The sequence below is a fragment of the Podarcis tiliguerta genome (genome assembly GCF_965153285.1).
Source record: "Podarcis tiliguerta genome assembly, chromosome: 16".
NCBI classification, from domain to species: Eukaryota; Metazoa; Chordata; class Lepidosauria; order Squamata; family Lacertidae; genus Podarcis; species Podarcis tiliguerta.
In genome coordinates, this window is record NC_139549.1 from 38,527,576 (window position 1) to 38,552,674 (window position 25,099).

Below are 25,099 nucleotides of genomic sequence, written 5' to 3' on the forward strand. Positions count from 1 at the left end.
ATCATTGCTGAGTTAAATGGGACAGAAAACCCTTTTCTCTCTTCAGACCTACATTTAGTCAAGGTCAGGAATGCTCAGATTATATTATCATAAATCCCTGCTGTTGTGAAGGATCACAAATGTAACTTAGTGGGTGAAGGTTCAGGCATTCTGATACTAAGCTGATGCTGGGTGAAGTGTCAGGGAGCAGGGATGTGAGAGTCATTTGACAATATGAGCAATGAATACTTAAAGGGGTTCCTGGTTATTAAAAGTTAGTTTGTGTTCCTTCTAAATTTATTCCAATATTATGTTAGTGGCCCGCTGATGAGAGAACCTGGGCCCCACATTTTTTAGGGGGTGCTTCCTTGTTAGGCTATGTAAAAGCTTATTAAATCAACTGATTTTGAGAGGATTTTGCTTTTAAAACAATGTCATTGAACCAACCTTTGATTTAGGTGCATATAGGCCAACTTTTTACATAGTTCATCAATTCAGCTGACTGGATCACATCCACACCATACATTCAAACACTTGGCTTTCCCTAAAGAATCTGCTCACAGAGCTACAGTTCTAAGCACCCTTAAGAAACTGCAGTTCCCAAGACTCTTGCAGGAAGTCATGTGATTTAAATGTGATCCTGTTGGAACACAAACAGACCATTTAAAAATTAAGTGCAACTGACAGAATAATTTTGGGCCAAGGGAGATGCTGAGGAACCATAATTTTTAGATTGGAAAGTGGGAAGGGTACAGCTTAAGAGTTTTGTGGGCTACTCTCAAGGAGAATCATGCCAAAGAATTTTTTGTTGGGGTGCCTCGTCTGGTTTTCCCATAACCGTTTCCACCCACTCGCTGACCACACTCCGTGTGTAAGCTGCCACAAAGAGTTGCTTCTCAGAGAAGAGCTAGCCATACCTTCTGCCATGGATTGTAAAAACTGGAGGAAGTTGGGGGGTGCAGGTGTTGTTGAGGATATTAGTAAATCTATTCAGGAGGCAGGATACACCTTGCTCATTAATGAGAGGGGCTTGCTGCCACTTCTTCCTCTCTCATAAGAGAATCAGTGCCAACCAAAAGGTTTAAGCAGAGGAGACTGCCATGACCATGGCTGCCTGCTTGCTTAATTTCAGGAAAATAAGACCAGCTTAAGTGGAAAGTGCATGCAGAGCACAGCAGCTAAGTGTGAGAAGTTTGCACCGGAAAAATGCTAGTCCAACTCTCACCTCAGTTACACAAACATACGTACTTGAGTGGCTTCTGATCGGTTACTGTTTCCTTAGCCTAAATATGCTGCAATACAGGGCTAACAGTGGCCTACCTTAAAAAGGGTTATGAAGCTTAAAATATCCGAAGTGCTGTGAATGTAGATTGTAGGGCCCTCAGGGCAGAGACTGGCCCTTTTATCTCCTTCCTTATAGGTTTTTAAGCTGAGGTTGGATGGCCATCTGTCCTGGAGTGGGTTGAGCTAGATACCTTCAAACTTTACAATGATTCCATGATTCTGCTGGTTGACTGAAAAGTAAGCCTGGCTAAGCTTGATGGGGGTTACTCTGAAGTAAATGTACTGTTGTTGGTTTTTAAGAACAGATAAAGCTAATACTCTGAAGTAATTCATTTCTGACCTTAGTATGCGGCCACCCACTTACATAGTAGAAGTCTTACCAACTTATTATTAGATTCCCCCCACCACCACCCAAAAAAGACCCATGTGCTCAGGAGAAGTTCTTTTAAAAATATTTATTTTCATCAAATGAAATACTGATGCTTCCAATTGTTCTGGAAACCATCTAGAGGGGAAACATTCTTTACAAACCCAGGAGGAAGCTAGGGGCGGAGGAACAGTGCAGCTTCAGATCTAAAAAAATGGAAGTGTTTTCTTTTTTTAAATGATTTTGTTTTTTGGTGGGGTGGAGGGGTGGTGTTTTCTATGTATTGTTAATTTTTATTTTTTGCTTCTTTTTTCTCTTCTTATTTTATTGTATATTGTCTTTTTAAATTTTTCTTGTACTTTTGAAAATTGGAATAAATATTATTTTTTTAAAAAAGGAACAGTGCAGCTTCAGGAGGGTTTTTTTTGGGGGGGGGCTTGTCCACCTAAAATGAAGTCCTCTTGACCCCAAGATAAGATGCGAGGCTCCCCCCTCTGCCTGGCAGCCAATGGCGAGGCTCCCCCCGGCCTTCTCGGCTTGCCATTGGCCCGGCCTGCGGGGGCCCGCCCCTTCCTGGTTCGGCCTCATGCATATGCATGAGTTCCCTCCCTCCGTGTGGCGAGCGAGAGGCGAGGCGAGCCGAGTGGCGGCGGCGGCGGCTCCCCGCCATGCCCGCCTCCCCCCGCCCCTCCTGCCTGGGCCCGCCATGAGAGGAGGATGGCCATGTCGGTGAGCCCCGACGAGGACGACTACGACTCGGAGCGGGAGCCCGAGCACGACCAGGTCGGCGGAGCCGGGGGGGGGGAGGGGGGCTTCTCAAAGGCAAAGTTTGAAGGGGGGGGGAGGGGGCTTTCCAAGAAGGCCGAGGGTCCCTCTGTGCAAGATGCGGGGGGGGGGGGAGGGCGTCGTCGGGGGGGGGAGACAATGTAGCCCCTGCCTGCATCCCCCCCCCCGCCCCTTGCCAGGAAGGAAGCCTCCAAACGGGGAGGGGGCGGGGAGCATCCCTCCTTGTGTCAGCATAAAGCAAACGGTGGGGGGGGGGGGGAAGGCTTTTGTGCTCCAAGAAAGGGCTCCTCGGGAACTTATTCTTGCCCCCTTGCTGAAAGAAAGGAGAGGAAGTCAGAAAGAGGTGTCTTGAACCCCAGGCACCCATTGTTGGTGTAGCTTTGAAATTGACATTTTATGCAGCCTTTTGCTAATCCAAAGGTTTGTGGATTGAGCTTGGGGGGCGGGCGGGGGAGGCCGTAGATCCCAGGTGCTGTTTTATATGGATGAGCTGCGCCTATGGGGAGGGTGAATGGATCTGAGCTGCTCCATATAATAGGGCTTCCATTCAGCTCTGGGACTAATCCTGTCCCAAGTGCTGGCTTTGCTCCGCTCTCTCCAGTTTACAAAACAAAACAGCAGCTTAAAAGTTAACAAATGTTTTTGTGGCATGAAGTTTTGCAGGCTACAAGGCTACTGCTTCTGAGTCCATCATATTAAGGGTGTGAGCCCAGGAACAAGCCACATTGAACACTGTTGGGTTTGCTTATGATTAAACATGCATAGGCTGAGCACAGTGTACCTTGCTGCCTTATTCACATTTATGCATAAGCAAGTTGCACTGATTTCAGCAAACTTTACTCTCTGGCAAGGATTGCTGCCCATTTACTTGGACAGCCTGATCTTATGCATGATCTGTACTTCTCTGCACACTTTCTGAGGAACAAGGCACTCTGAACACAGTGGAGTTTGCTTCCAAATAAACCTGCTGTAACATGTACTCAGGCCCAGAAATTCTCACATCACTGTAAACGACTTTTAAATTGTCATAGGACCTGCTGTTGCATATTGAAGACTAATGGCATATGGCCTTGAACCCTCTGCATTTATGTAATTTACCACATCTATTAACAACAGTTCTCAGTGTGGCTTACCACACATATTAATTGATAAAAGACCAGCGCTAAAATAAAAAAGAACAACAAAGTAAAATAGAAATAATATATTCAGTCGCTTCAACAAAAAGCCACCAAATGCCCTGGCAATTAACAAGGTTCCTACTTTGCAGCTAAACACCATTAAGGTGGGTGTCAGGCAAATGAGTGTTGAGAAGGGAGTTTCAGGGATGAGGAGCTGCCACCTGCAGACCTTGTCACTGGTAACCACAAAGTTCTAGGTCTCAAGTGAATAATGTAAGCAGTCAGGTAGCCGGGGTTTATGTGCTGATTGACAGCTGGAATTGGAAGTGAGTGTTACTGTTGTGTAATTTTTAGCAACATAGAAGATCAGGCTTCGGTGCAGTGGATGGATTTGACACACTTAATAAACTGGTTAGAAGACTTTCCTTTGTTCTATGTAATCATCATCGTCATCTGCTTCAAATGTGTTGTGAAATTGTATAGATCTTCTTGAACAACTCCCAAAAATGCAATGTCTTTTTAAACAATTCTTTTTAATAGCAAAATAAATTGTAAATTGTTGCTTCAGATGGTCATGAGAGTGGGGATGAAAAATGAACTGATCATTAAATAACCCAGAGCATGTGTTATAGGGGGTTTATTTTGCTCCATTGTAGACCTACTTCAGAAATATGAAAGAAGCACAGGGGCTGCTTTTTGTGTGTGTGCGTCTGCGCGTCTGCACACACACACACACAGAGACACTTTCAGACACTTCAGGCATTGCAGGAGATTGGACTAGACGGCCCTTGGGGTCTCTTCCCCCTCTACAATTCTAATTCACACATGACATTTTCAGGCCTACATTCAAAAGAGTAAAGTGAGGGGAAACCTTTGCTTGCAGATCTGCATTATGTATACTGTGGAGTTAGACCATTGGTCTGGCTATTTCAGTTCTGTCCAGGGTGTCTGATGGGGGCCTCTCCCAGCCCTCCCTGGGAGATTGAGCTCATGCAAAACATCTGCTCTCCCACTGAGCTATGGCCGCTGCCTTTCTTACTTGCTGCAGTTGCTTACCCAATGTACAGTCAGTAGCAGTCATAGTCAGCTACTGTGCAATGTATGAACAGGCTGCTCTTATGCTGTGTTAACATAGGTTTTACATTTTTCTTTTTTTCCTTCCTGCTGGGCGCCACTGCTCCAATTCTGTTTGTTGCCTTGACTAATGGTCTGTGGTAGTTACCTTGCTTCTGTAACAATGACGAGTCGCAGTTTTAAAATAACTGCCTGGGGCTTCCCTGAAAGAGGAACATTCTTTCACTTAATAAAATGTAAAATGAAACTTGTAACAACTTTTACTTTAATGGCTCGTTTTATGTCATGTACCCAAAAGTGCAATTCTGTGCATGTTTACTCGGAAGTGAGCCCCTCTGTGTTCAGTGACGCTTACTTCCAAGGGTGTCTTGAATAGAAGTTCTGATCAAAATAATAGAGCCCTGTAACACCTTTAACCTGGGGTCCACTTCATCAGAAGCAAGTATAATCCTCATCTGGCAGGTATTTGGGAAGAATGTTGGAAGTTAAATGGCAACAGAATGCTAAAAATATGGCCTGACAATTCTTTTGGAGCTCAGTAAGAGAGGCGACCCTTCCCAACAGTTGTAACTGGTGATGCCCTTAAAATCAGTCGCCTACCAGGACATCAACTTGGCTTAGGATGGCTGTAAAAGGAAATTCCAGTGTGAAATTGCTGAATTACATTTTCCAAGAAATTCAGTTTGGATGGAGATGATGGTTTCCTCTTCCATTACAGGTGTTAATTTACCTAGCAATGGTAAGATGTTTGGGCCATCACCAATTACTGCCATTGTGAAAGGTCACGGTTTTAATGTTGCCTGCATTTAGCTGTGGCTGTGTTGTCACAGACCATCGATTCCACGAAAGCTTAAGCCAGACTTCACATGGTTTTCCCTCCTGGAAATAGGAGTCTCTGAATGTCCGTTGTTGGCCTATATGATGTCTAGTGACTTTTGTGTCAGACTGGCACTGGGTGCTTAGACTCAGGGCCTAACCTACCTTGCAGGGATGTGGCGACAATAAAAGTGGGCAGAGAGGCATGGAAGCTGCTCTGAGTGCTTTTGAGAAAAGGTTGGATAAACGATGTAGTAAATAAAAGAGGTGTAGAATCACGAACCATAGTTTGCATGATGTGAGTGTAATTTTACCCACTTCAGTAAAAGTTTCTATGAGTACTGAAAAGTCCTCTCACCCCACAGTGATACTTTACTCTCCCAATTAACAATTAAAGGCTTGGGCAAGCAAAAAATAGTCTGGTGCTTAAAAGCAAAGATGGTGCCGGGAGTCCTTTCACAAACAGGGAGCCACCCCTGAGAAGGCCTGTCTTTGTGCTGCTGCCACCCTCTGCTCCTCCCTTGAAAGAGGCATGCAGAGAAGGGCCTTGGTATGATAAGGTTCATATGGGAAGAGGTGGCCCCTGAAATACTGAGTCCCTGAACTGCATAAAACTTTATAGGTCAAAACCAGCACTTTGAGTTGAGCTGGGAAATTAATTGGTAGCCCGTGCAGTGATGCCAATTTAGTGCTGTAAATTCATACTGCCTTATTCCGGTCAGCAATCTGGCTGCTGAATTCTGCACTAGCTGCAGTTTCCAAGCAGTCTTCAAAGGCTGTCCCAGGTAGAGCACGTTGCAGAAATCTAACCTAGCGGGTACCAGAGAGTAGACATCAGAAGATAGGGTGACAACTGGGCCACCAGTCTAAGCTGGTGAAAGGTGCTGTGGGCCACCAATGTCATTTGTGCCTTGTAATAGACCCAGAAGTACCCTCAGGCTACAGAGCACCTCCTTCAGGGGAAGTGTAACACCCTTCTGAACAAGCTGAACCTCACCTGTCCCGGCTAGGGAACCACTTGCTAAGAGCGCCTCAGCCCTTACCTAAATTAAGCTTCAGTTCATTGGCTCCCATCCAGTCCATTACCAGTGCCAGGCCCCAGTCTAGCACATCCATTGATACGTGTGCAGACATAAAGGAGAAGCAGAGCTATTTTTCATCCACATACCGCTGACAATGTACCCCAAAACGCTGGATGACCCCACTCAGTGGTTTCATGTTAACAGCATAGGGGGTAAAATTGCCCCCTGTGAGACCCCTGAACAACTCTCCCCAAGGACCACTATTAAGGAGTGGGCATCCAGGAAGGAGTACAGCCACCGCAAAGCAGTGCCACCCACCCCCAGCCTAGACAGCCACTCCAGAGGGATTCTGGAAGCTGCTGAAAATCAAGGAGAATCCGAGGGAAACACTTCCCAATTTCTCTCCAGACAAAGATAGTCATGCAGGGTAACCAAAGCAATTTCCAGGCCAAAACTTGACCCAAATCTTAATTTAAATGGCCAGCACTGGTGGGCCTTGGCAGGGTTTGAGGACCCCGGAAAATTCTGAAGGATGCCTTGTTCTGGTGCCCGGCCTTGTAAGCCAGTTCCTTGCAGCCTCTGTCCCTGTATCTGCAAACTAGGGATAATGATTAGAATATGATTATCCTTGCTCATAAGGTAAGGATTGAGAAACAGGGTATGGGAAATACTTGGAACGTTGCTGTTTCAACATTGCTGTTGCTTGCCCTTCCCAGAACCGGGCCGTTGGGAGACCCAAAGGAAAACTGGGCCCTGCCTCAGCCGTGAAGCTCGCGGCGAATCGGACAACTGCGGGAGCACGCCGGAGGAGGACACGATGTCGCAAGTGCGAGGCCTGCCTGCGCACAGAGTGTGGCGAGTGTCACTTCTGCAAGGACATGAAGAAGTTTGGCGGGCCTGGCAGGATGAAGCAGTCGTGCATTATGAGGCAGTGCATTGCGGTAAGCCTATTGCCTGATCGCCTTGTGCAGTGATTGAGAATCACCTTTAGGTGACAATCCTGGAAATGTTCTGGCAAAATTGGTGCTCACAGACCACAAATCATGAACCTAGGAGGCAGGCTAGTTCAAATGCAGGCAAATAATAATAATAAAAATTTACATAATAAAAATTTACAGATTTTTTTAAAGTGCTAGAAACAGGGGGGAAAACAATAGTTAAAAAACAATTAAATAGTGATAGAACTAGAACTATCCTTATCTAGCTATTTAAACCATACAAATAACAACAATTAAAATGCACCACACCAGCCCTTTCATTAGAAGCAATCAGTTCCCAAAACCTCTTGGAACAAAAGAGTCTTCACCTGCTGGCAGGACGACAAGGAGGAGGGAGCTAGTCTGCCTTCTTCAGGGAGGGGTTCCAAAGTCTGGGAGCAGCCACCAAGAAGGCCCTCTCCCACATCCCCACCAAGTGTGCCTGTTCAGGTGGCCCAGGGCAGGTTCATATGGGAAAAGATGGACCGTCAGTTAGCCTGGACCTAAGCTGTATAAGGGCTTTATAGGTCACAAGCAGCATTTTGAATTGTGCTGGGAAACAGACCAGTAGCCATTGGAGCTGTTGTAGCAAGTGAGTTATGTCCTCATATATTTATTACATTTTAACATTTCTTTAAAAAACTGCTTTCCTAATGTGTCTGAGTTTGCACCGAGTGTTCTGTTGTAGAACTTGAATTTCCTCACTGGAGAAAGGCAGAGAGCTGTTACCGGGATTTCTAGGTTTCTTGATTGCAAAGCATCGGAACGTATGAAGCTGCCACAGAGCATGCCTTGATCCATATAGCTCAGCTCTGTCTACCCTGACTAGCAGTGTCTCCCCAGGGCTTCAGGTAGAGGCGCCCTCAGCCCTAACTGGAGATGCCAGGGATTGAACTAGGGACCTCCTGCATGCAAAACAGTTGCTCTACGCCTGAACTGCAGCCCCTTCCCCTTAAATGTGCTCCATTGAACTGAGCAATGGCGTTACACCTCTGGGTACAAATTCTGTTCAACCATGGACTCTCTGGATCAACTTGTCCTGTGTTGCTCCTCTATGAAACCATCACAATAATAGCTTGTTCCCTGCTTATTAGGATGGGGGGGGGGTCTGGTTAAATGAGAGGTTGCACCAGAAGCAGTGTTTCTCAAACTTGGTTCCCCCAGCTGCTGTTAGACTACAAGTCCCATCATCCCTAGCTAGCAGGACTAGTGGTCAGGGATGATGGGAGTAGAGCTGGACAATACCTGGTTTTCAACATCACGATACATCACCAGCTACAGTAAAATCAGTGATATGCTGATATATCACAATGTCTGAAATGTATCTCGGCTGCTTCTTCCTCCCCACGTACAGTTCCCTGTCCCTGCTAAAGAGCACAATCTTGCTGGGAAAATCTCCTGGGCGTTTGTTGGGGGCTGTCTTGAGGAGACAAGTGCCTGTTCATATCAGTGGCGCTTGCCCAAGGGTGAGTTCCAGTGGCTCCTTCGAAGCAATATCACGACTCTTGTGCAACTTCGCCTTATCTTTGTGTTCTTTTCTTCTTGAATAATCCCAGTCTTTAAAGCTACTTGTCTCTCTAGTGAGGGATTTCAATCCATGTTCCATTATCTGATGTAGGATTTTATTCATGTGAATTACCTTCTAAAAGCATCTCCTTTTTAGAACTCTCCAAGCTGTAGAATCGGCTTACCGAAAAGGGGTGATTTATAATCCTTTCTTTTAATCATTATTGCTTTTCCACTGACAGCGCCTTTGTTTCTTTTTCTCCCCGCTCTCTTTTGTCATAAGACTTGTAACAGATTGCAGCAGCCCATGTTTGCATTTGTGTCTCCATAATGTAAGGGCAATTAATTAAGTGACCTTCAGCACCTGAGTTGCTGGGCACAGGGATGTTGCAGAAAGCAGAAGAAATGTAGAGTCTTGTGCAAAACCTGGTAATGGTCACATCTCTGAATGCTAGGAATCCTTAACTGACATCCTTGGATTATAACTAAGGCTGCAGCCTTGAATTAATTTTACAGCGTAGTCTTATACATGCCCACTCAGAAGAAAGTCTCATTGAACTTCCTGGGGCTTATTCCCAGGTAAGGGGTTATAGGTTTGCAGGCTAAAAAGGTCTCCCCTATTAAAAATAATATTTATTAAAACTGCAAATGCTACCCACTATCCTAAAATCTGCCACTCTTAATCTGAGTGGTCTATTTTCATAATCTTAAAAAATGAAAGTAAATTTTATTATGCTGGTCAGTGTTTCATTACACTTTCGTGTATAGGCAGCCCCCTGTTTTCGCACCTTCAATATATGCATGGCCATTTATATACATGCATCGTGCAAAACCTGGAAGTGACTTGGAAATGTCATAAAGACATCACTAAAAGGGTGGAGTGTTTGCAGGTCTTTTCAATTATATGTGATTTCACCAACACTTGCAGTGCCTCGGAGCGTAACTCCTGCGTAACCTGGGTGCTACCTGTACTTTTAAAAATGATAACTTCAGAAAGAGAGGCATTATCACCCTCTTCCCTACCAAAGGAGACATGCCTCTTCAAGTATATTGCTTAATTCACTGGCTCATATTTCTGCAATTAAATGAGCTGGTGTGGTGTTGCAGACTGTGGAACTAGGAACAGGGAAACCCACTTTAGGATCCCCTCCCGGAGTGATCTTGGGCCAGACACTGTCTCCCAGCCTAACAGGGTTGTTGTGAGGATAAGTTGGGATGGATGGGAGAAAGAGATTTGTGCCTGCACCCTTAAACTCTGTAGGGAAGGTGGCATACGAACGTAGTTAACACACCTAATTACCGTATTTTTCGCTCTATAACACGCACCAGACCATAACACGCACATAGTTTTTAGAGGAGGAAAATCCGTAGGCATGCCACCCGTAGGCATTCCCTCCATAACACGCACAGACATTTCCCCTTACTTTCTAGGAGAAAAAAAGTGAGTGTTATGGTGCAAAAATACGGTATAGCCTGTGCTTTTCAGTTAGATTATGTGTTTAGAAAGCTATATCTTGATTTCTTTTAAAAACCCAGAGCCCTAAGAATACATTTTTAAAATAACTGAGCAATATTTATTTATTTTTATTTGAACAATTTATATACTGCTTAACTACCATCTTCTCTAACCAGTGTACAGAAAATACAGTTTGGAAAAGGTAATCATACTTCAGTTAAAATGTCTGCTAAAGTAAGAAAAAAAATCTTCAGTAGGCACTGGAATATATATGAAACAATCTTAAAACCATCTTAAAAAAAGTTTGTACCATCCAGTAATATTGGTAAAGCTGAGCTTTTATATGGCACATATTAATAGAGTGCCTGTCTTGGCCGTAGCTGCAATAGCAGCCCTTTTGGGTGGGTCAGTATTAGCATCACCAGAAGGGAGCTGAGGCTGAGAGGTGATGGCTTGCCAAAGGCAAACTAGCAAGCTTGCAGCCGAGCAACTGTGCTATTGGCTGCCACACCAGCTCTCAATGAATTATTTTTAAACTGCTTTTATGTAAAACAGTCAAAGTGACTTACAAGGGGCAAACAAATGGAAGAGAAAACCAGGTGAAACAAAATACTAAAATAGTAGCATTAAATAATCATATTGAAATGACAAATGAAGAGCAGCAGACATAAAGTTCCTTAAAACCAACAGATCGGTCTGAAATGCTTTGAAACATGAGCGCAAGATGATCACCAATCCAGGCAATGATTGAAGTTTCCAAACTTCCACAGGTGACACATTTGTAGCAGGTTAACTATTATGGGACATGGGTGGTGCTGTGGTCTAAACCACTGAGTCTAGGGCTTGCTGATCAGAAGGTCGGCGGTTCGAATCCCCGCAACGGGGTGAGCTTCTGTTGTTCAGTCCCTGCTCCTGCCAACCTAGCAGTTTGAAAGCACACCAGAGTGCAAGTAGATAAATAGGTACCGCTCCGGCGGGAAGGTAAACGGCATTTCCATGCGCTGCTCTGGTTCGCTAGAAGTGGCTTAGTCATGCTGGCCACATGACCTGGAATAACTGTCTGCGGACAAACGTCGGCTCCCTCAGCCAGGAAAGCGAGATGAGTGTCGCAACCCCAGAGTCATTCGCGACTGGACAACTGTCAGGGGTCCTTTACCTTTTTAACTATTATTTTATTATCTATTGAATTTGTTCATTGCTTAATCTTGCCCAGGGCAACCCAAAGCAACTCACAAGTGGACAGATAGACCAAATTCCCTCCTAGATATATTAAAGCCAAGATAAAAAGATAAATATATATAAAACATTTGCCTCCTTCTAAAAGGCCATAGACACTTAGAGGCCAAAGGACTGGTCACAGAGGAACATTTTCACCAGGTGCCTAAAGAACTGTAACGGAGGCACTAGGTGAGCCTCCCTGGGGAGAACATTCCACAAGCGGGAGCCACTGCAGAAAAGGCCCGTTCTCGTGTCGCCATCCTCCAGACCTCTCATGGAAGAGGCACACAAAGAAGGGCCTCATGGGATAATCACAGGGTCCAGGTCAGTTCCTATGGGGAGAGGTGGTCCTTGAGCTTTTTTAAGATTTCATAGCCTGGAAGTCCCTCCCTCCTTGCCTTCCTTCTGCCAGCAGGTGAAGACATTCATGTTCCAACAGGTCTGGGGTAATGAAGGGGCTGGTGTTGTGCTATTTTTATTATAATGATTGGTATGGCTTTCATAGATTTTATATGTGTGTATGGTTTTACTTTGATCAATGTTTAATGGCTTTTTAATTATTTTTCTATGTTTTTCTGATTTTCATTTTTATATCTAAGCCGCCTTGTGCCCCATTAAGGGAAAAGGCGGGGTGTAAATAAACATAATAATACTTAAACTGTTGTATGTGTGAAGAAGCCCTTCTGCTTCACTTGCTTTAAAATGCCCTCCAGGACTGGAGTGATCTCTCTTTTATTGATTGACAGTCAGCTCTCAGTTCTTGAGATCTTTCCTCCAAGATGTCCATTGCCTTGGCAAGAGCAGACGCACGAGGCAGGGTGCATCAGTTGGGACCCCTAGTTCGGGCTACAGAAGCAATTGGAGCAGAATCATAGAACTATATAAGCATAGAGTTGGAATTGGAAGGGACCCATGGGTCATCTAGTCCAACCCCCTGCAATGCAGAAAGAACTGCCTTTCTAACAGTTGCTTTCCAGAACAGCCAACTTTAAGTTGCTCAGAACACTGGTCCAACACAGAGCCTAAGTGAGCCCCGCACCACCACAGCTCTGAGCTGGAAGCCAGGCTATGGGGGCTAGTTTTTGCAACAGCAGAATCTCCCACCTCAGCAGGAGGCACAGAGCTTGGCATGTTTTCCTGGTCTCATTTCAGAGGTTGGGGACAAGGCCCTGCCCCACCCCAGATTTGCCAGCCCCTGTTCCTCTGTGTGTGATGTTACGATAACGCCTTGGCGGGCATAGAATCGCAGAATCAGAAACACATTGGGCTTCTCAGGCCTTTACAAGAACCAGCCACAGAAGGTGCTGCGGGCCGAGAGGATGGGGAGGTTTCACAGGTGTCTGTGCTGATAGGTTGCTGCCTGTTTCCTGATCTCTGCTCCTTTCCTCCTGTTTGTGTGTGTTTAGCCAGTGCTGCCCCACACGGCTGTGTGCCTGGTGTGTGGGGAAGCGGGGAAAGAAGATACGGTGGAGGAGGAGGAGGGCAAGTTCAACCTCATGCTTATGGAGTGTTCCATCTGCAATGAAATCATACACCCAGGATGCCTCAAGGTAAGGGCTCTGTGAGGTGGGGTCCAGAAGCTGCATCAAAACAGGCCTTGCCTTACTGTTAGATTTGTCATGTTCTTTGCAAAATGATGGCATGTTTGGCAGTCCTTTCCTTTTACCTGCAGCCACCACAGCCTACAACCTGCCCAAACACCCACAGCTCCGTAGCCATGCATGGCAGCAAGGTCGGCCCAAGGCTCTTTGTTGCCTGAAGCCAGTAGGGCTCAGGGGAAGCCAGATTACCCTCCTGCTTCTGCAGTCCTGAGACAACAGCAAAAAGCAGAATTCTAAATACACAAGTATTGGATAGAATTGTCTGCCACAAGATGTGGTGGTGGGCGCTGGCGCCGATGGATTTAAAATAGGATTGGACAAAATTATGGAGAAGGAGGAGACTATCAGCCATAATTAAATGGAACCTCCATGTTCAGGGTCAGTGTACCAGGTGCTAGGGATATCCAGTGGAGCATTGCTTTGCCCTTTCTGAAGACGTCTCATTGGCCGTTCTGGAGATGCTTTGTCTCTGATCCAGCAAGGCTCTTTTAATATTCAGGAGTTCTCTGGCATTCTCTTCTCTGCTCAAAGGGCTCTGTCTGCTATGGTGCATAAAATGGCAGATTCTTGGATCTGATGCCTGAAAACATTAAAGGGAAAGATGGCACGTCAGCAGGCCCAGTCCCAGACAGGCAGGTTTATGGCAGGGTTCTGGGCCAGCCTGCCTGTAATTACGCTTGCTTGTAATTACCCCCATATGATGAATGCCTGGAACGTCACTGCAAGGTGGTGGTGGTGGTGCAAATTAGTTTGCCATTCAGACGGGGGTATAAAGAATAAAATTGTTATTATTTGTTAGGCACAAGGAAGAATTTCCCAGTTAGATTTCTTGGATCTGTTGTATGCTCCAACCCTCCCTTGCTAGCCTTGTTATCCTCTCCCATAATATCAGTTTGGGAAGCCTTTCCTTTCTTCGTTGTGAAGACCTCTTGATACAGTTTATAGACAAGACTTTAGAATCCAGGAAAATCCCCACGTGGGTGTAGAAGTAAAATTTTCAGAGATTGGGGAGAAGGGCAGGGTTTACTTTTGCTTGTGCTAGATGAAGCAGAATAAATTATATGAAAGATTCAAAATGTAGTTGACTGACATAAATTGTAATCAGCACACTTTTCAAAGAGCATTTTGTTTAAAAAGTGGCAAGCCCTGCCTGCCTGTATATTGGGAGCTGATCTGTGGCTTCCTGTTGTGTGTCTTTTCCCTCCCAGGTGCGGGAATCAGACGGCGTCGTCAACGAAGAGCTGCCCAACTGCTGGGAATGCCCAAAGTGCAACCACGCTGGCAAAACTGGGAAAGTGAGTTTCACTGGAATTAATTGTCTTTGCTGGAAGGGAGCTGTGCTTTTTCCTTCCTCTTTTTTTTTACACACGCTAAGTTGCTAATCTCACTGCTGAGCAGGAGCAGCTGCCAATGTGCTCAAGGTTTCTCCCCTTGCCTCACACTGCAGCCGGGAGATGAGTCACCGCAGGCAAGATATCTCGGGGAAAAGTTTTGTCTGCCGCTACTGATCTTCTCCACTGATCAACCCCAGAGAAGTTTCAAGGAATCCCTCCCCCAGATTATGCTCTCTGCTTTCTCCCACAAAAATTGAAAAACTGGTCAGACCTTCAGTGTGTGTGTGTAATATAAATATAAAACCACACATGCATTAAGGACAACTCTTTTTCCATTCCATATTAACTGCTGTGAAGGTTTCAAGATTTGAAGACAAGACTCTGACTTGTCTTTCTACTATTATTTTAGTTTTGTTTTTTTAAAGCGACTATATATAAAACCTTACTTATTATACATATATCTCTGTGGTGTTTAAAATGTGTCCCCCCCCCCCATAGACTAATTTTACACACTTGATTCATTCACTTCTGGCCAGAGGCAGACAAGGTGAAAGGAGGTGCAGGGTGTGTCTCTCTAACCCTTTCCGAATCCCAACCCTGTAGCTTTAACTTCCCCTGTAGAGTTTTATATATAACTGCAGTTTCATCTTGTGCAGGGGTCCAGTTCCAATGGTTCCTCATACACTTGAACTGCCCCGTGCGAGCATCCAAACCCTTCCCTGGTGCACTGAGTGGGCCTTTCTTTGTAAGCAAGGCAGAGAGCTTGAAAGCTCTTTTCATACCAGGAAAGTGTTGCGTGGTTTTAATCTGTGCAAATTCAACTGTGCAAGATTGAAATTGCACAAATTAAATGTGTGTAAGATGTGACTGTGCTGTATTGCACTCTTAATGTGTCCTTCCCCCTCAACCCTTGAGGGCAGGAGCTAGCGGGTGGAGCCAACTGTTGCTGGCCCTTTAGCTCTGGCTTGAGTACAGAAAAAGGGAGTCACTGAACATAACTCTAGAGAGAGTTGACAAGATTCCCTGACTATAATAATGTGGGCACAGGTCCTTGGGAAGGAATCAATGGGTTGAATTTCTGCTGCCACTTATAAGCTGTGGTGCAGGGTGGAAATTTTGTGTTTCATAATATCATTAGTGACAGTAAATGGCTGCCAATTGCAAATACAGTATTTGGTGAAACTTGGTCGTTTCAGTCATAATTAATATTTTTCAGCTGAACTATCCTTTTGCTTTTGCCTCTAAAGACTTTACAAGTATTCCAGTAAATTTCACTGGGTGTGGATGCCAGCAATATTTTTAAAGCTTTGTTTACTAAGTGAAATCGCTTTCTAGAGGCAGGGTGGGAAGCCTGTGCTGCCCCCCCCCCCCCCGATAGTGCTGACCAGCAACTTCCATCCACATCTGGAGGGTCAGAGGTTTGCCCCCTCCCATTTTCCAGAAAACCCGCGTTACTACCTATAAGCCACGGCGCAAAAGCATAAGATATAAAGTTTGCTTGTGTGCTTTGTCTCTCTGGCGTACAAGCAAAAGCGCGGACCAGGGTTCAAGTACGCGTCTAACCTGCCCGGCTCTCTGCTGAAAGAGCAGAAGATCAACCGAGAGAACAAAGAGGTTGTCCCAGACGCCACCAAACGGAAAGTCGAGTGCGAAGAGCCCCCTCGGAAGAAGTCCGATGACCATCCCAAGAAGTCTCCTGTTGACCCTCTTTTGAGGAGGAAGTCTGAGGAAGTCCACCCACGGCGGAAACGGAAATTTGAGAAGCCCCAAGAACCTGCCATGAGGAAGCGGGTACGTGTTCTGCGGGTGTGTGTGTGTGTGTGTGTTATTGGGCCTCTTTGGGAGACCTTAGAGGTGGGCAGTGGAAATGCTCCCAGCCTGCTTGCCCACCTACGTGGATCAACGCCAGCTATTGTGTGACATGTCGGAACCGACAAACCTGCTTGTGGGATGTTGCTGTCCGGCAGGTGTCTTGAGATAGCAAGCCAAAGCACTGCAGCAAAAGTCATAATAATAAGGCTCGGTCTTTGAGCATTCAAACGCATGAGTGCTTCACTGATGCTGCCTTGTTGCAGTACCTACAGCAGCCCTGTAAGGTAGCTCAGTATTCTCCATGTTGCAGAAGTCAGGCCGTTGGGCAGAGTGGCTTTCTGAAGGCCACGGCAGAGGCAAGGAGACCAGCCAGGGTTTTCTGATTCAGTGATCCAGCCTCTTGGGCTGCAACCCTGGGTGCATGCTTACCTTTCAACTTGCTTCTCAGCAGACATGCTTAGGATCCAATGGTTAACCACTATTGCTAATAATTATTTGACCTCTACCCTTTCCCTCCTTACTTTAACTATTTTATCATCATTGTTTTAAAGGCAGTTGCATCTCATTTATAGCTCTGCTCTACATGATACTAATATTTATATAACATGTTGCATAGATGTTGGGGAGATGCTGTATGAATGGTAATTAAAAAAAAAAAAACTGCTCTTTAAAAACAAACTATGCAGTGCCTGCTCCCTTGTGCTTCAGGGGAAAGCAGGAAAGACTGGCTGTTGCTAACGATCCATTCAGTTTCTAGAATTGGGGAGGCCCCCAAACGATAAACTTCCACTTTATGATGTTCTTTGGAAGACAGAGAGTGAAGAGGGACCTTAGGTCTGTGTTAGAGAGCAGGTATCGCATACGAAAGGTCCAAGGTTCAGTACTCAGCACCTCCAGTTTAGAAGAAAAGAAATAATCAAATAACAAGTGATGGGAAAGGGACCCCAAAGAGGCACTGCCAGTCAGTGTAGGCAACACTGACCTGGGATGCAATAGCTTCCTGCATTGCTAAGATTACAGCCCATTCCTAAAACAAACCTCCTTTCCTGTCTCAGCCACTAGGTGGCACTTACAGGTCTTTTCAGACTGGTGCTGCGAATCTCCCTCTTTCTCTTCCTTCCTAGTAGCTGTTTTCTTCCTTTGAAGGTGCCCTGTGCAGTCCCAACTCAATGTGCATCTTTGGGGCTGGCAAGGTCACACATTTTTTAGCGTGTTTTTCCTGGGTGTTCTGTGGACATGGCAAGGTGAAAAAGCCCTTCCCTACATCCTGCTTTGAGGATTTCTCAAGAGATCGGAGGAGACCATCCACCCTCTCCATCTCCCTCCACCATCCCATCCTTGGAGCTCTCATAAATGTTCCCCATTCCATTAACATCATTTTTTAACCGTTCCTAAATACTGGGTCCTGGTGCGACTGAGTGGCAAAGATTTGTGATCTAGGAAGCTGTCTGTTCAAATGTCACCTTGCCTGAAAACTCCTGAGGTAGCCTTGAGCAAGCCAGTGGTGATTTTAAGTGTCTTAACCAGCAAGCGGGTTTACACAATTTAAAAAGCAGCCTTGCCCACAGGCTTATAGTCAGCTTCATTATCTCCTTCCATTTACACTGTAGATGTTGATGTTCATACTATCCAATATTTTCAGCTGTTTAATTTTTAAAATCTGTATTCTAAGAAATAAATACGGTAAATCGTGTATTTTACACCTGAATTGTAAAACCCTTGGACTGCAGTTCTTCCTGTAGGTTACCTAAATCCCCTTGGATTCTATGGGAATTAAATAGTTCATTGATGTACATTCCTTGGTCACTGAAACGTTATATAGAAATGTTATGTACTCGGTGTGTGTGTGTGTGTGTGTGTGTGTGAGCTAAGTTGTCTATACTAAGTCTTATCTCTTCTGCTCTCTCCCACCCCACAATCCCTTTCTGACCACAGTTAAAACTAGGCAAAGAAGAGAAGCTGTTCAGGAAAAAGGTACTACATTAAATGGTGTATATTTCTTCCATTACTTCATTCACCTGTCCAATGACTTACTGTGACTATTCAGGAAATGGCAGGTTTTGAATCTTAGATTGGGGAGGGGGGGACAGCTGGTGTGTCTTCTGCAGCTCTGCCTACACACCTGGAATCTTAGGTTTGATTAATTATTGGTTCTTGCAACATGGAGATATGGTTAGCAATGAAATTCAATCCCCCTCCCTGCGAAAAAGAAAAGCAGGCCTGCTGTTTTACTCTGCCTCTGTGAAAATCTCCCAGGCCTATGATAAAATGTCAACCTGAGTTAGAAAATTGTGATTCGGATGCAGAATGCTCATCATATAACTAATTTGTTGTGTGTCCTTCTTCCACATCTACTTAGAGCATGTTTTGGATGACATTTATAGTTGAGGGAATTTTTGAGAATCTCAAGGCCCACCTGCACCACTGACTTAATGTTGGTGGAGCTGTAAAAGCTTGGGCTGTATAATACCAAACTAAAATTCTGAGGGCCTTTTGTTGGAAGTGCAGGTGATCTTTTTAAGGGCCCAAGCTTTCTTCACAAAGCTACTGTTGCCACTGAAAGGAAAGGACCCCTTGAAAGCAGTTTTGGTCTATAGGGTTGAGGGGTGCCCATTGCCTGCGTACTAAGCCAGAACCTTCCTTTTCCAGAGGCGATCGTGGAAGGCCACAGATGACCGAGCTGCCCTGGTCAAGCCAGTCCGGCGCTTCAAGCAGGAGCCTGAGGACGACCTCCCCGAGGAGCCTCCCAAAAGCAAGGAGAGTGACCAGTCTCGCTCCAGCTCCCCCACGGCGGGGCCAAGCTCCGAGGGCGCAGAGTCCCGAGACAAGAAGAAGTTCAAGATCCGGCGGAAAACCCGCCTCCCAAACAAAGAGCTGAGCAAGGAGCTGAGCAAAGAGCTCAACCAGGAGATCCAGAAGACGGAGAACAGCCTTGCCAATGAGAATCACCAGCCCATCAAGTCTGAGCCGGAGAGTGAGAACGAGGAGCCCAAGCGGGCGCTGGGCCCCGAGCGGCCTCACCGCTTCAGCAAAGGCTTGAATGGAACCCCCCGAGAACTCCGGCACCAGCTCTTGTCCAGCCTCCGGAGCAGCACCCCCCGGGCAGCTGCCCGGCCTCCCCGCTCCCTCTCGCCCCCCAAGTGCATTCAGATGGAACGTCACGTCATCCGGCCACCCCCCATCAGCCCGCCCCCAGACTCGCTCCCGCTGGATGATGGGGAGGCCCACGTCATGCAAAGGGAAGTCTGGATGGCTGTCTTCAGCTACCTCAGCCACAGCGAACTCTGTCTCTGCATGAGGGTCTGCAAGACCTGGAACAGATGGTAAGGGGCACCGGAGGTGTTTGCGTCTTGGTGGTGGGAAGGGAACAAGTTCTAGAGAGCAGGATTGCCAGGGCCATGACATTTGGAAAAAGAAAACTCAAGAAAAGATTCCAGTGCCACCTGCAGAATCCTGTAAATCTTGGCTTAAAAGGGGGGGTTTCTAGACCTCTTGATTTCTTTTGAAAGGCGCAGGTGAGATGCTGTGGTCATATTCCTTATATCTGAGTTTGATGGACACTGATAATGGCTTTGGAGAGGGTTTGGTTGGGTGTTCCAGGGAATTAAATTCCTGCTCACATATTTCTTAAAATCCAGTGTGATTCAGTTTCTGAAACGTTGCAATAATTATCCAGGTATCCCTGAAGATATCATGGGCTTCATTCCTGCAAGGTCCATGATAGGGAGCCTGTGACCCTCTAGATTTTGCAGGACCACCTTTCACACTGTCCTTAACCAGTGCTTTTTTCCCCCAAATAAAAAAATATGTATGGGGTACTCTCATTTTCCTACTCATATTGAAATACTGCCCCTCAATGAGGCCAAACATAGATTCACAAAATGTTTAGGGGTATGCGTACCCCCAGAAAAAGCACTGTCCTTGACTATTAAGCATATTGACTGTACAATAGGAGTTGGGAGTCCAACAAAATCTGGAAAGCCACAACCCCCCAGCCCGTGTGTTAGGTGTTTGCCACATGTTCAAGGAAGTCCAGGTATCTGTATCCACATCAGCATTTTGAAAAATTCCTATCCTATTTATAAACTTATTTTCTGATGCAAAACTCAAGCTGCTCGTTGTAGGCTTCCCATTTCCCCTGGTTTTGTTTGAGGTTTTTAAAGAAATTGTGTAGGTCTCTTTGTCCCAAGTGCCAGACCAGCTTTCTTATGAAACCTTCTTCCTGATCTGCTTAGGTGCTGTGATAAAAGACTGTGGACCAAAATAGACCTAAACCACTGTAAATCCATCACCCCTCTCATGCTCAGTGGTATTATTAGGAGGCAGCCGGTCACGCTTGATTTAAGTGGGACAAACATATCGAAAAAGCAGCTGAGCTGGCTCATCAACAGGCTCCCAGGTAGGTCTGCAGTGACTACGGGGTGCTGAGGGAGTCACACACATCTCCTACCTTTTGCGGGAAAGAGGCCGAAATGAACACTATTCTCTTCTCTACCTTGCTGAGGCCCAGAGATGGACATTGCAGCCTCAGAGCCCAGTTAACTGCTTTTAATGTTTATGATAGTAATACTGTCTGGGTTCCTGAGTGGCTACAGTCTGGCTGCACAGGAAATGTGGCAGACCCAGGCAGGAGTGGGAAGCAGAGCCCGATACATTAAAGGTGGCTCATGACGAGGCCTACATTTGTTCCTTTCGATAAACTCGGGAAGTTGTATGTGTTTTGTACAAGAACAACATTTTAGTGTCCTAACAACCTGCCTCTAAGCTTGGCCATCATTTATGTTCACCTGCAATATTATTTCAGCTGTTGGTTTATTGCCCTCTGGAGAAAGGCACTAGGTGTATTTTCCAAAGCCGAGCCTGGTGAGCCTGTGGCCCTCCAGATATTCTTGGACTCAAGCTCCCATCAGCCAGCATGGCCTGTGGTTTAAGTTGATGGAAGTCTTAGTCCAACAGCATCTAAAGCGGCACAGGTTCTTCATTGCTGCTTGTCATCCCGTTGGTTGTGTGAAGCAGGAAACTTTTCAACCTCTTACTGTAAAACTAGAACCCCTCCTCTCCCCCCCCCCCCCCAGCACTCCCCAAAGAAATATTTGCTCAGTGTGCTGTGTGCTCACTTCCCTTTCTCTTCCCTAGGTCTCCGAGATCTGCTATTGTCCGGGTGCTCGTGGATTGCAGTGTCTGCTCTCTGCAGTTCTAGTTGTCCACTCCTCCGAACACTGGATGCGCAGTGGGTGGAAGGCTTAAAAGATGCACAAATGAGAGATCTTTTGTCACCACCAACTGACAACAGGCCAGGTATATCCTCTTCCTTTGTATTTGGGCCAACACGCAGAAGGAAAAAACCATAAATATGGTGGTGGGCTAGGTGCAGGATTCAAATGTTTCCTGAGGATTCTAGGATTGCTTTTCAGCTATACCAATTCTACTGATTGTCTCTGTATGTATTATGTTCCTGTGTAAATTTTAATTTTATGTACCCACTTATAAAAACCCATTTTTTTAAAATCTCTATTGGGGCAGCTGTCTACATGCAGTTTTCTCATTTGGAAGTCTAGGGACGTTTTGGAAATGCCTCTACTGCCAATGTATTTTAGGCATTTGTATATCTCGTATATCTCAGCCTGATGTATTCAGTGGTTAGACAATTTAATTACAAAAATAAACATTTCTCTCTCTCCTTTCCCTCCCCCCGGGTCCTCGCTTCTTGTATAGGCCAAATTGACAACCGGAGCAAGCTGCGCCACATCACAGAGCTGTGCCTGTCTGGCTTGGACATCACTGACGCTTCCCTGCGTTTGATTATCCGGCACATGCCTCTACTGTCCAAGCTCAACCTCAGTTACTGCAACCACATGACAGATCAGTCTATTAACCTGCTAACAGCTGTGGGAACCACCACACGGGACTCCCTAACCGAAGTTATTTTGCAAGGTATGAGATTGGGGGTGGAAGGATGCTAATAGACAGGTCAGATTCAGCTGCCTAATTTTAAGGGCCCTGTGATGAAGGTTGAAATGCTGCCTTAAAGAGCAGAACAGCCCACTCATCATTTGATGTTCAGCTCCACATGCAGTCCCAGCACCATCTCAATCTGGTGCTTCCTTTACACCATCGCTGGAGAATACATGACCCACCGGATGTCAGCAAGAAGCCCAAGAAGTTTGTGCTTCTGCTAACACTCAACATTTCTTAAGGGGGGATGGGAATCCTTCAGGGGCAATTCCTTTTTGTTGGAACAAGGGGATGAGGGAGACTGGAGGCCATTTTCCAAAGTCTTTTGGGCAACCACAGCAAACCTATTTTGTGCAGTGGACGACCGCTCTCATTTTCTTGTACCCAGTGCCTTATTTTCATTGTTTTGATTTTTGGGAGTTGGGATCCAGCAACATTTGGCGTACCTTGCTATACACCTTTCTCTGTAGTGGAAGCAGAGCCGCAGATAAGAATAGGGTGGAGAATGCCTTGTTTCCTTCGGTTCCTTTGTTGTGGGCCCTTAGCACATAATTTCAGATAGCGGAGACACCTTTTCTGACTTAAGGGCCACAGAATGAGGACAGGAAATGCCACCCAATAATCCTGCCAGCAAAGGGAGAGGTTTCTGGTAGCAGACAGTGTGTGAGGTATTTTGTGGAAAACTTTTGTAAGCACCTTTGAGCCTTATAAATTGGGAGGCGAGTGTTCCCAAGTAAGACTACGTTTTCTTCACTCTCTCCCCTCCTCATAGCTTCATGTTTTTATTTATCTATCTATATGCTGTTCTGAATGTGGCTCCTGATTTAGAAGAGGCAGCAAGGCCAGAGCAGTACAATCGTACCTCTGAAGTCAAACAGAATCCATTCCGCAAGTCCATTTGACTTCCAAAGCGCGGCTTCTGATTGGCTGCAGGAAGCCCCGTCAGACATTCGGCTTGCAAAAGAACGTTCGAAAACCGGAACAACCACTTCCAGTTTTCGATCGTTTGGGAGCCAGAACTCTCGACTCCCACGGCATTCGGGAGCCGAGGTACGATTGTAATCCATATGGATGCAACAGGTAGCCTCCTCAGAGGGCTTCTGCAGTGGCTGTGATTGGATTATTCAGTTGCAGCCCATGCAAAAAAACATCTAAGCTTCATAGCCCTAGCAAAGGCCTCTTAAGAGTTTAAGAATGGCTCTCCTAAGCCAACCTTCCTCCTATTTTTTGTCTCCCCGACAGACTGCAACAAGGTGACAGACCAATGTCTCTCCTATTTCAAGCGGTGTGGGAGCATCTGCCGGATTGATCTGAGGTACTGCAAGCAAGTGACCAAGGAAGGTTGTGAGCAGTTCATCGCAGAGATGTCTGTGAGCATTCAGTTTAGTCAAGTGGAAGAGAAACTGCTGCAGAAGTTGAGTTAGTGTTTACTGGGGCAAGTTTGTAAATAACCAGGAGCTGAAAAAAGGACTCCAGGAGACCACAGAAGGAATTTTATTTTCAGTTGGGAGATGTGGAATATGCCAAGTTGGGGAACTGTTTGGGCTGTACAGGAACATGTGGTGCTGAAACCACCCACAAAGGTTCTAGCCTGGATGGGATCTTTTGACACTTTGCCCAGGCTCTTTACATACCTTCCTCTGGTGACAGCAAAGGATTCATGCCTAGAAGAACACTGAGGAACACCTATTTATATACCACAGCTGGAGCATGTGTAAATTTTTAAAGCGTTTTTGAAAATGTCAAAAGCAATGTTAATTCTGGGGTTATTAAGGTGGGCCATTACCTGTTTTTCTGCCTTTTGAACTTTTTTGTTACATCCAACGTTATGCAGAACTATTTTTGTACAAATTTGTTTAAAAAAGTTATTTATGCAGTTACTGAATGCATTGCAAGTGTTTGGTCATTGGTTTCAGATTGCCAAGTTTTATCTTGAGATAGAAGAGAATTTGAACTTCTTACCACTTAAATTACCTGCTGAGAGTTATACCCCAATTGGGATGGGGGAGGGGGGAGTAGGCTAATCCTCTGAAATGAAAAAGCATGTTTAATGGAAGTTTTATATACTGCTTTGTATAACACTGTAAGCATGTTGTGGAGAAAAGGAGGTGTAAAATACAGATTAAGAACAAACAAGTTGCCAAGTTTTTCCCTGTATAAAAAAACACATTTTCTCGACTGAAACTTCCAATTACAGCTGTGCATATGGGAAGGCATTAAAATACTCTCATACTTGCTGTAAAAAGTCCATTTATATGACTTAAAATCAAACAATTTCAGGGTTTGAGTGAGTTCTTGTTGTCCATATTTAACCTGGTTAATTTCTGATTGTCACGAAAGGGGGGTATTTCAGTATTGATAAGTGCCATTGTTGTAAAGTGGTGGTGAAAACCCCCAACCTTCTTTCCCGATACAGTTTTACCTCTGTTGAATTTGTATAAATGATTGTACAAAAATGGAGAGGTGACCTGTGCATTATGTTCAAGTTGGGTATTGAGCAGGAAACTGCTTGTGCTGCTGGGGCAAGAGAGAATCACACCCTTAATGCCACTTCTGCCTTGGGCTGGCAACTGGAAGCTAGTTTGGCCTAGCGGCTATGACAACAGGCCTGCTATTCGGCTCTGTGGGGTATTTTAAGAGAACAGTGCCCAACAGGCAGCTCTGAACATCCCTGGATTTAATTTTTTACCAAAATGACTTTTTGTACATCTGACTACAGGAAGGTGACCTAGTTCTCTGGTTGATATACAACTCATGTCTGCCTTGTAGTAATACTGACTGGGATTCCTTCCTT

General features: G+C 45.5%; 1 protein-coding gene across 6 annotated transcripts in view; it reads left to right on the plus strand.

Moving 5' to 3' along the window:
• Positions 1-24,761, plus strand: part of KDM2B (lysine demethylase 2B) — an 86,055-nt gene extending 61,294 nt beyond the window's left edge. For 4 of the 6 annotated variants that reach the window (XM_083418145.1, XM_083418148.1, XM_083418147.1 and 1 more), the window contains 10 exons: positions 7,163-7,387; positions 13,010-13,153; positions 14,413-14,499; positions 16,057-16,329; positions 18,286-18,324; positions 19,000-19,673; positions 20,586-20,749; positions 21,487-21,648; positions 22,066-22,284; positions 23,548-24,761. In XM_083418145.1, coding sequence (XP_083274271.1) covers positions 7,163-7,387; positions 13,010-13,153; positions 14,413-14,499; positions 16,057-16,329; positions 18,286-18,324; positions 19,000-19,673; positions 20,586-20,749; positions 21,487-21,648; positions 22,066-22,284; positions 23,548-23,729 — 2,169 coding nt within the window. In that variant the 3' untranslated portion in view covers positions 23,730-24,761. The remainder of the gene's footprint in view (positions 1-7,162; positions 7,388-13,009; positions 13,154-14,412; positions 14,500-16,056; positions 16,330-18,285; positions 18,325-18,999; positions 19,674-20,585; positions 20,750-21,486; positions 21,649-22,065; positions 22,285-23,547) is intronic. The other 2 variants (XM_083418149.1, XM_083418146.1) reach the window with 1 other exon arrangement.
• The last annotated feature ends 338 nt before the right edge of the window (positions 24,762-25,099 follow it).